Raw genomic sequence first — 12,164 nt, forward strand, 5'->3', positions numbered from 1 at the left:
TATGATTTTATTTCAAATTATTTCATTTTTCCTGGAGGACTCGTCGAGTTGGAAGCCTCAACTCGACGTGTTGAAGTTATTTTGGCCGCGAAGTTTAATGAGTCAACTCGACGAGTTGAGGTGCCTCAACTTGGCGAGTTGGCAGCAGGGAAGGAAACCCTAATTTTAGAGTTTTACACTCTATTTAAACACCTTAAGTCCCAAGTGTTGGCCTCATTTCCAGCCTTCATAGTCCTTACCCTAATCTAGAAACCCTAGAGCCCCCTTTGAGTGTTGTGAGTGTGTTTTGGTGTGTTTGAAGCTCTTTGAAGGAAAAAAATTGGTGCAAGGTGGTGGTTTAAGAATGAGCTCTTAGATCTGGATTCTTTGCACCATTTCCAGCACATTTCTGGTATAAAGTTCTAACCTTGCTTAATATGTGGTTAGATCTCTTTTTGGGTTAGTTTAGATGCTTTTAGTCATGTTTGGGTGGTTGATGGGGTTGTAGGACGTCCCAAGTGCTATTCTTTCAGATCTATGATCCCCATGAGCTCTTTTGGCATAAAGGTGCCAACTTTATGGTGTTAAGGGCTCCATGCATTCATTAAGTCCATCTTATGGCTTCTTTTGAGCATTTGAGCTTCTTCTAAGCATGCTTGAAAGTAAAGTTGGAAACTTTACGTGGTCTTTCAGCTTTTAGGGCCAGATCTACAGTTTGGAGTTATGCCTTTGGATGATTTAGTGCTTAATGATTAAGTCCTTACCCTTTTAAGCCTAGGGTTTGGTTTTTGATCCCATTTTGGTAGTTCTTAAGGGTAAAGTTGGAAACTTTACCCTTCTTGAGGCCATTTCAGTTAAGATCTGAGTCATGAAGCTCTTAGTTTCATTAAGGACGGCTTAATGGATTAAGATGTTGAATTTCTGGCGAACTCGACGAGTTTATGGAGGAACTTGGCGAGTTGGATCGATTTCTCCCGACTTTGCAGACTGATGGATAAACTCGATGAGTTTATGGATGAACTCAGCGAGTTGGGTCAACTCGGATTGTTGACTTTGACTTTGACTTTAGTCTTTGACCAAGTTTGGCCTATAAGGGGCTTCTAGGCATTTTGTGTTAAACTTAAGGAAATCTGTTATGTTTAGGGGTTGAGTAGAGTCGATATTCGGATCCGGGATCCGTTCAGCTACCTTTCTATATTCGAGGTGAGTTTCCTTACCGGGTTTAGCGGGTCGAAGGCACCAATGCAATGCAGGCCCATGATTATTGTTATGATGTTAGTATTCTAGTTGTCTTTGTGACTCTTGCATGTGCATGTGTTTATGTGTTTTTCCGGGCTAAGGTTCGATGCCGTGCGAGGCCTAATGGATATCTATATGCTATGTGATTATTGTATGTTTATGTGGTTATTTGATATATGCTATTGTATGTTGGGCGGGGCCCATTTATTGAGCTCAGCCCGATATCAGACGGGGTCCGATGTCGGGCGGGGCCCGATGATAGGGCGGGGCCCGATGATAGGGCGAGGCCCACTATATGCTTACTGTATGATTGTTATGTGGTATTTTGGGGGAACTCACTAAGCTTTTTGCTTACGGTTTTCAGTTTATGTTTCAGGTACTTCTGGTTCCAAGGGTAAGAGCTCGGGATGACTGCATCGCACACACCATTGAGATTATGTTATGATGTTTTACTCTGATTTATGACAAATTGATACATTGGTTTATTTCAAACGTTTGGATGTTATGGGAAAATACTATTTTATCTATTGTTAAACTGAAATTTTTAGGACCATATTTTTGGATGTTTCACTTTTTCAATATTTAGGTCATAGGAATTGGTAGGTGAGAATTGGTTGGAATTGTGAATCATTTGCTTTCGGTTTGATGTCATAATTCTTGTTTCTTTTATTCCCAATCAATGTGTTCTTTGGTGTGTAATTTTTCTATATAAAAGACCATGTTTAAGCCATCCAAAAGGTCTTCAAAACAGTACCTAAAGGTCTTAATATGAGGCTTAATAGTGGAGAAAACTCAAGCCCTAGTGGTGTTTTCTCTTTTAGCAATGAACTTTGTTCTTCCCATAAAAGCAATGTATTTTGAGTCATGGTTTGAGGTTGAAATTGTTATTTTAATTTATCAACATGTTGCTACTACTAATAAATCAATTTACATCTTTATAGTTGATTTTGTTTATGGCTTAATGGGTTAAGTTGTCAATTAACCCTTAAAATTCAAAGCTGGGAAATTCAGGAAAATTCCCATTCTTTCCCTATTTAGAAAAAAAATTTAGAAAAATCATTAGGATTCTGATTGGGGATCCATAAACTCTAAAAGTTCACTTTGAGTCTAATTTGTCCATTATTTTTCCCAGGGCCTGATGTTGTCTCTAACCTAGGTGAAAATCATCATTTTCACTGAATGGTTAGAAAGTAGCTTCACAAATATGCAGTTTTGTAAAATTCTAGAAAATTTGTATGGACTTGTGCGAGTACTTTATGAAAGCTAAAAGTCTTAAACAATGGAATATGAAATAAATTTGTAATTTAAATTGGCTTTGGTGGTCCTAAAATGGCCTTGAATAGGCTGATGTTTCAGGTCACAATCTGAGAATTCGACCTAGTAACTAGTTTGCATGTTTGGGGTATAGAATTGCTATTTTTGATCCTGTAGACTTATTGTAATCTAATTAATTGTGATGTATCAGGGTAAAGTTTGATACCTCAAGTACTATAATATTTGAAGTGTGGAAAGGGTTCTTTTTGACAAAGGTGAGTCAATCTTTGTGGTTATTTAAAGTACTTGTTAGGAATTCCACATCTTAGAGTGATTGGAATGAAACTAGGTCGTTTAGGTTGCATGTACCCTAATTGTGAATGATATGTTGATGTGAATGATGTTTCCTTCATGCTATTCTTTTTTTTTCTATTTAATGTGAGGGGTGTGATAGGTCCATGATAGAAAGAGGGATTTATGTTGGTTGTGTCTAGTATGTGCAAGCTATGATTTTTCTAGAAATACTTGTCTTTGATGTTTAGGACAATGCATGTTAATGATATAGTATGCCTTAATGATGAAGTGATGATATGTGCATTATTATATAAAGTTGTAAAAAGCCTTAACTTGTTTTTTCTATTTGCATGTTTACATTTTGTGGAGTATGGAAGTAATATGCCAGTTAATAGTAATAGAAATTGAGCATTATTACTGAGGGATGTTGTAGTGTAATCCTCATGTGATGAATTAATAATACATTAATTAAAAACATGGATACAATTAATGGGGCGTAAAGGTTAGCAACCTAGACTTAGGTGTGTGTACCATATTCGGATACTTGTGAGGGCCTTATAGGTTGAAACACACCTAAAAGGGAAAGCGCATAAGCCAATAGTGACGCCGAGTGGTTTTTCTATAACACCATTCGGGACATGGTTCATGGAAACCAAGGTGTTCGAGGACGAGAGTGATATTGGCATAGTGATGGAGCTGGATCAAATATCACATTTGAGTGGGAAGTTTCTAGTGATGAGAAACAATGAAAAGTACCACTCTCGAACGACAACGTGCATACTTGTATGTGCAACGTCGGAGTAGCGGAGTAGCGAACGCAGCAGACCGGGAGAAATGTTACGAGTGAGAGTCACGCCTCACTTAGTGCATTGGGTCAAGTTGGTCACGTTATTAGTGAATGAGGTTCTTACCTCTTAGGTTAGTGATGGACCCAGGGTTAGTGATGGTCCTAGTGGGGGAAGGGTTGGGTTAGTCACTTAGTAGTGAACAGGTTTTGCCTTTAGGTTAGTGATGGACCTATGTGTAGGGTGTCTACCTTATGGGTTAGTGATGGAACCATGTGTGGGAAGTCTACCTTGAGGGTCAATGATGGACCAATGGCTAGGAATAATTAATAATTATCTACTATTAAAAGATAAATAATAACGGTAGACCTTAATGATACTCTAGTGATGCACATGCGATGATTGTGATGTATATGATGTGTGTGATGTATGTGATGTTTGTGATGAGTGTGAAGTATGTGTCGTATGTGATGCATGTGATGTATGTGATGACATGTTATGTGCGTTTTCCTAACATTGTACTTATGGTTGACTCACTTAGCATTTGTTGACCCTTGTTTCTTTGTTTGTGGTAGTTTTGCCTTGCATTGGTATAGGTAGCATGATAAGATGGCATGGTGAAGATTTGGGGTCTTTTGGGTAGTTATATTCCAAGTATATGTCTTAGTATTGATACCATTTGGACATGTCGTTGGGTTTTCATAACACTTGTTTTTGAGAACTTGTTTTGCATTGGTTTATGAGCTTTAATTTTGAGAAATGTTGTTTTGGTAATAAAAGTATCATTGGTGATGTTTTCAAGTAATTCAAAATAAGACACTCGCTAACGTATTCTGTTAAATAAATGTTTTAAAAAAATAAAAAATAGGTGAAAAATCATGATGTTACATGGATCAAGTCAATGTCAGATGTTCCTGTGCTAAGTATGAGGAAAATGGGATTTTATGCAAGCATAGCCTATATCTGATGAAGAAGAAGCATGTTGAAGAACTCCCAAGTCACTATATTTTACCACGATGGACCCTTAACATTAGGTACAAATTAGGTAGTGGTAGTATTAGACTCAAAGAATTGAATAATGAATATGGAGTTAATGCCTTAACGTTATGGTGTGATCGTTCAAATTTTACTAAACTAATTGAACAAGAAAGATACTCCCCTTCGGAGATATAGAAACTCAATACACTATTTTTTCTGTCTTTTAGATGATCAAGCAATTCGAAAGAAATCTATATCTTTTGAGAATGCATCTCAAGTTTCTTGTATGGGAATTTCGCAAGTATATATGATGCCACAGTTATCTATCTGTGATCCTCTTGGTCTAACTACTACAAAAGGGCATCCTAAAATTTCTAGTAGATCAAGTATTCTTTAGGAGCACAAAAAAACGAACGTGCTCTTATTGTCAAGATGGGGTCATTACACTACTATTCATTCAAAAAAAAGGTACTTATAAAAAATAATTATTTTTCATGATTTTAGAACTATGATAATTATATTAACAATTTTTTTACTCTTCATGAATCAGACAGATGAATCGTTGCAAGAGAAACAATGATGAGATGTGTAGTTTTTATGAGCAAAAGAAAAATCCATACGCTTCTTGACATTTTTGACATTCATTTTTGGTTAACGATGTATGAAGAATCTGGAAAAAAATTATTTTTCTTAACATGTTTTAATGTTTTCTAATGAAATTTGTTGATTGTTTATGCCTTATGTATTTAAAATTGAAATTTGGTTGCTACTATATGTTTAAAAGAAAGTATGATGCCATTTTGTGAAAAAACGAAAGTGTAATGCTATTTTGTGATAAAAACGAAAGTCGGGTGCTATTTTGTGAAAAAACAAAAGTATGATGCTATTTTATGATTAAAACGAATGTATGTTGCTATTATTAGTTAAAAAAGAAAATTGGATGATGTTATGTGTTTGAAATGAAAGTAAGAAGTTATCATGGGAAATAGCTCCACCATTCTTCACAAGGTCAGTTAACAAATACATCATACAACCAACTAGGAAATCTAGAAATTTAATCATTAACATTTCATTAAAAAATCTGGGAATTAGGAAAGTTAGTTTTACACTCAAAATTCATTGAAAAAATAAAACATATATCAATATACAATGGTGTTTGTACACCTTTGCTAAATTATAATCCAACATTATGGCGCTTTACATATCTGTTTTGCTCCATGCTAATATTTCTACATGTCTGCATCAAAAACTGTATTTGATTAACTAGTTGAGACAACTTATGCTCGTTTGAATCATGCTTGATTAAAAACCATACAATATGTGCTTCGTTTTTCACCACCTATATTGAAGTGCCCATGCTTTGTTTTTTGATGCAAAAATCCTAGCAACTTATGTAACTAATGATTTGCTAAAAGACATAATGTTTTAATTCTCAACCATTGATCGATATACTGTCACAAAAAAGAGCAGTGGATTATATTAGGTTTTTTTTAATGGCTAAGAGTGCGTTTGGTTGAGAAATTTTTTCCAGTTTTATATGAAAATTTTCAAATAAAAATGAAAATTTCTGAAAATGCATTTGGTTGATTCGGTTTTTAAAAAAATTCCAGGGAAACGAAAATATTATGTTTTCCAAATTGTATGTAAATTAGAAAAGTGGTTTTTACAGTTTTCCAAAGTTATCTGAAATTTTAAAACGTAAAATGAAAACTCTATCGGTTTCAACCAAACGAGTTTTCTAAAACTTTTATTAAAAACTAAAAATGAAAACTCAATTCTATTTTCTGAAAATGTTTTCTGAAAAAAATGAAAACAATTTTTGCACAACGAAACGCACCCTAAAATTTCCGGCGATTTCGGAAAGTATTTATTGATCGGCGGCGCTGTATTTCGGCTCAGCCCTTCTTCTCCGGCGGGAGAAAACGCTGGTAGGGCTCGGTCCATACGTTTGCGCTCTCTCTTCTAATAGATTTCTTCTCTGGGTGATCCCGGTTTCTGGTTCTGGTGCAATACACGTGTTGTGGAGTATTTCTAATCAAGACTGAATGTCCCAATGGCTTCTAATCATCCCAATTTCTTGTGCGGTGCGGGTTGGAAGAAAAATAGGAATCATGTAGGTTCCGATGAAAGATTTCATGCAATTCCCAGGTCTGATTCATAATCCTTTTATATTATGAATTTCCCATAATATATCATTCATTTCGATTTATGGCGTACATGTTCTCGGTTTGGAAAAGTTTGTGATGTTTTTATCTCTAAAAAGATGTCACGTATAGGGAAACGTTTTGGTTTCTTTAGATTATCGGGCAGTGTTAATGTTGATCATATGATCAAGAATCTCTGTGATGCGTGGTTCGGGTATCACAAGATGTTTGCTTCTGGTCTTCGTACTCCTAAGAAAGATCTTAATATCCATAGGGTCCCGCCTAAGGTTGAGAAGAAACAGGAGAATTTATTTGTTTCATATGCAAATGTGGTAAGAGGTAGTCATAGTGAGAAACCATTTTCAGAAAAAGAAGATTCGATCATTGTTCTTGATTCTGGGAATTTTGTTATTGACAACAAAAAGTTAGTGTGTTTAGCTAAGGCTCGTGACTTTAGTACTCTTCCTAATTTGGAAATGGTGTGCCATGATGAAGGTTTTGATAATTTTACTATTCGGTATGTGGGTGGCCTTTGGGTGATGCTTGAATTTATGTCCAAAGATGCATGTACAAATTTCTTGACCTGTGATGCAGTTAATCATTGGATTTCTGAAAAAAGAAAATGGGACGAAAACTTCGTGCCATCCAATCGTATTGTGTGGGTTGATGCTGAAGGTCTACCCTTACGTTCTTGGAGTAAAAATTCTTTTAGACAAATCTTGGCCAAATGGGGTTCAATTGCTCATCCTGATGATAACATTGGAGAAGACGTGTATAAATCATGTGTATGTATTCTCACCTCGTTTCTTGGTATAATTTCTGAAGTGATCAAAGTTAGTATTGATGGTGAATATTCTCCATTTGTATCACAGAAGCTCCTGGTTGGAATCCTTCTTTTGTGTGTGATTTTGATAATATTGATAATGATAGTGTTGATGTATTTGACCGATTTGAACAAGATTTTAGTAATGCTTCATTAGTTGACAAGGAAGATGCCTCACTAGATCCTTTTGGTATTTATGATGTAATGGAAAAATTATATAACGAAGAGAAGTTAAATAAAACATCCAAGCTGCACAAGTTTTATTCTCAGGGGCATTCTCGAAATTCAGCATCAAAAATTGAAAAATCCAACTTTCCATCTTCCCCTCGTGTTGTTGTTTCTGTTTCAGTTCCAATTGCTCAACCTTTTCCTGATATTGTTGATCGAGTGCAACCATCTTCATAGCAAGTAGTTTCGCTGGCAGCAACTACTGTTGCCACTGTTCTGACAGCAACTCCTGCAGTCACTCTTCCGATAACAGCTCCATCAACAGCTCCTGATGCTGTTCCGACAGCTTCTCCTCTTATTCTGCCATCTCCGCTTGCTAATAACTGTGAAGTTAATCAGAATTCAGGGGGTAACAATGATGTTTTTATTGAAGATTTTCCTTTTAAGGCTCGGGTCCATAGTAATTCAGTGGGTTTTTCTGGAGGTTTTGGACGGGTTTCGGGTATTAATTGTTCTGAAGATGATCTTTCTCATCCTCTGGTTTTTTCAAATCAGTGTTTTTATTTTTTGGGGAATAATCAAAGTTTATCGGATGGTGTTAATAAAAATAATTCATTTTTAAATGAATTACATAAAACTATTAAAATGGGAGAATCGTTGGGGTATAATATTGACGGTTGCATGGATCGTGTTAGAGAAATCTTAAAAGGGCACGTTGAGAGACAATTTCCAAAATGAATTGTCTTTCGATAAATATTCAAGGGGAGGGCTCCTTAGATAAGAGGAGTTGGATTAGAAAATTGTGTACTCGGCATAAAGTTAATTTTTTGGCAATACAAGAAACTAAGTTGGAGTGTGTTGACTTAGTTATGGTTAGATCTTTTTGGGGTAATTCTTCTTTTATGCATGCTTTCTCTCCTTCTCATGGAGCTTCCGGTGGTATTCTTTTTATTTGGGATTTAGACTCTATTTCCCACAATCGAGTTTTTATTCATGATGGGTTTGTTGCTATTGAGGCGGTTTGGGTTCGTTCGGGTCTTCAAGTGCTTTTTATTGTTGTGTATGCTCCTCAAGGCTTAAATAATAAAATACTTTGGAACGGAATTTATAATACTATTTCCAACTTCTCGGGTGAATGTATTGTTATGGGTGATTTTAATGAAGTTAGAGATGATTCTGAGAGATTGGGAGCGAATTTCAATATGTCTTCTGTGAGATTTTTTAATGATTTTATTGACTCTCTTGATCTTGTGGATATTCCTTTGGGTGGACCTCATTTCACTTGGAGTGATAAATGGAGTTCCAAATTCAGCAAGCTTGATAGATTTTTGGTCACGGAAGGTTTTTTGGTTTCTTTTCCTCAACTTTCAGCTATTGTCTTGGAAAAGAATATTCCTGATCACCGTCATATTCTTCTGCTGGAGCACCGGGTTGATTATGGTCTGTCACCTTTTTGTTTACTCCATTCGTGGTTTGATATGGATGGGTTTGATAATGTTGTACGGGAGGCTTGGTCTACTTCAATGGTGGGGACATAGGTTGATTAACCCTTGGGTCATCGTTAAGAAAAAACTTTAGCTTCTTAAAGCTAAAGTAAGGGTGTGGAACTCTAATCACCGGGACATGATGGGTATTAAAAGGAAGAATATGCAAGATTTATTAGAGACTATTGATAGTAGTCTCATGGAGGACGAAGGGTATGCTATTTTGAGAGAGCAGAGAGTATCCTTATTGAAGGAGATGTCGGATCTTGATCATTTACTTCAGGTTGATCTTGCTCAGAAGGATAAAATCCAGTGGGGCATTGAAGGGGATGAGAACTCCATATATTTCCATGGGATTCTTAACTGTAAAAGGAGACCAATTGCTATCCATGGTCTCATGATTGATGGAGTGTGGGTGGATAACACGGTCCGGGTTAAAGAGGGGTTTCATGACTATTTTCAGTCTCTTTTTTAGGATTGTGCTTCGTGGAGACCTGCGACAGATCCTACTCTTTTTAGTACACTAACCCAATTGCAAGTTGATTTTTTGCAGTCTCCTTTTACTTATGACGAGATAAAAAGGGCAGTTTAGGATTGTGGTTCTACTAAGGCCCCAGGACCTGATGGTTTTACTTTTGGGTTTTTGAAGAGATACTGGGATCTTGTTGTAGCTGATGTTGAGGCGTTTGTTAATCATTTTTTCCATCATTCTGTTATTCAAAAGGGGTGTAATGCCTCTTTTTTCACTATCATCCCAAAAGTCAGAGACCCGAAGACTCCAAAAGATTATAGACCCATTAGTCTTATTGGTTGCTAATAAAAAATTATTGGTAAACTTCTAGCAAATCGTCTTGTCGAGGTTATTCATAGTGTTGTCAGCCTTGAACAATCTGCCTTTATCAAAGGCAGACAGATTCTGGACGGTCCATTTCTCTAGAATGAAATGGTACCTTGGAGTAAGGCTTCTAGAAATCCTATGATGCTGCTTAAGGTGGATTTCGAGAAAGCGTATGATTCGTTATCATGGGATTACTTATTGGAAATCATGTTGATTATGGGATTTGGTTCTATCTGGTGTTGGTGGATTAAGGAGTTATTGACCACTGCTAGGGCTTCAGTGTTGGTTAACGTTTCCCCGACAGATGAATTCCAAATTCATCGTGGGCTGAGACAGGGTGATCCATTGTCCCCCTTTTTTTATTTTGGCTATCGAGGGTTTACATGTTGCTTTGATGAGGGCTCGAATGGGGAATGCTTTCAGGGGAATTTCTGTTTCAGGAAATGAGATTTCTCATATCCTTTACGCTGATGATGTTATGTTGGTCTCTTCTTGGGATCCTGAAAATATGAATTATCTTATTCGTATTCTCAGGTGTTTCTATTTGGCTTCAAGGCTGAAAATCAATTTAACTAAAAGTAAATTGATTGGTGTGGGAATTCCTCTTTCCCAAGTTCTCGTTGTGGAAAATAGGATTGGTTGTGCAGCTTCTACACTCCCGTTTTCCCATCATGGTATCCCGGTGGGTCAGGCAATAACTCTGAATTTTTCTTGGGTTTCTGTGATCGATAGGTTTCGGTCTAAGCTTTGGAATTGGAAGGCTAGGTGTATTTGTCACACCCCCAAACCGGAACGACGGAAACGTTCGGGGGAGGAGGACGTCATGTACAGTATCACAACAATTGTATAATAGTAATCAAAACAACAACAACCATTGTATTAATAATATAAAGTTTACATCGTTTTCAAAACATTGACTGATTTACATTAAAATTATAGTCAAAAGATAAGACGTAATACTAATATGCTCCGTCTTCATAACGCGCGAGAAGGTACCTGCTATTAACCTTCCTAAGAATACAAGTGGTTTGAAAAGAGATTATCAACATTTAAGTTGGTCAGTTCATAATTATTTTGGTGGAAAAGATATATTCTTTGTTAATAACAGCGTTAATGTGTTCTCCCAGAAAATCCAATATTTTCTTAGTATACAAATCATAATCTTAGTACTTTGAGACAAAAAAATATAAAGTTCGTATGTTTTTGACATGTGATTTGATATTCTGATTCATGTACTTAGTATAACCCGTCCAGTTACCTCCTATGATTACTTAGTGTATGCAAATTATATATAATAAAAATCGAACGGACAGTCGATTGGGTGAATCTGCCTATGCCCACAACCAAACAAGGAACAGGGAGAAAGGCGGAAATCACACATTCCACTGTTTATCGGATCTTCATTATATAGAATCGTAATGTATACATTAAGTAATCATAGACTTTAATAAAAAGGATACTCGTAATATGTTTTTCTGAACTTCTGTTTGTACCATATTAGTAACTATATAATGTTTTACTTCTCGTGTTATTCATGTGTAGATCTAGAAATTTAGTACTTACAAATAATGTGATATAATTTTATTAATTAAACAAAACCTTTGAAAGTACATTTTCCCTGAAACCCGAATGTATAGTTAATAATCAAATAAAACTATTTGATAATATACAATTCGTAAATAAGTATTAAATCCTTTGTAAACTTATTCTTAGTTATATCCGTTCTACTGTAAAACATTAATTTCAATAAGCAGTTGTGTTTGTTTTTAGAAAGTCGAACTATAAACTGTTCACTTGTAAAATAATGATATTGCTCCTGGAAAATCTTATATTTTCCATAATACCGATTTGTGGTTTTAAACATTCCAAAATCAAAAAGGTATAGGTATAATCGCTATAATTAATTTCATGATATGTAGTTTTATTCATAGGTAAAACTAACTGAAGATATATTTGGCCTGTAAAATAGATAGGATGTAAATACCTTGTTTTACTATTTTATAAGAAGTATATTACTACGTAAAATAATCGTTGTTTTCTCCATGTGAGTTCTTATAACTATACTATATGACTGATATGCCTGCCGCGACGTTCTTCAGGCGTCGGAATGATATGACATTTGTCACCCATAACCCGTCGGTCGTGCTGTAGCTAATAGCCAGGGTGCGGGATTGTCAG

The 12,164-nt window shown here is 35.8% G+C and overlaps 1 protein-coding gene across 1 annotated transcript; it reads left to right on the forward strand.

The window, feature by feature from the left end:
* Positions 1–8,533: 8,533 nt before the first annotated feature.
* On the forward strand, positions 8,534–9,202 carry LOC145122263 (uncharacterized). Its single transcript, XM_079057892.1, has one exon. It carries the CDS (start codon positions 8,534–8,536, stop codon positions 9,200–9,202), a length of 669 nt encoding a protein of 222 aa, XP_078914018.1.
* The last annotated feature ends 2,962 nt before the right edge of the window (positions 9,203–12,164 follow it).

The sequence above is a fragment of the Lactuca virosa genome, chromosome 6 (assembly GCF_052849685.1).
Source record: "Lactuca virosa cultivar CGN04683 chromosome 6, Lactuca_virosa_CGN04683_v6, whole genome shotgun sequence".
Lineage (NCBI taxonomy): Eukaryota > Viridiplantae > Streptophyta > Magnoliopsida > Asterales > Asteraceae > Lactuca > Lactuca virosa.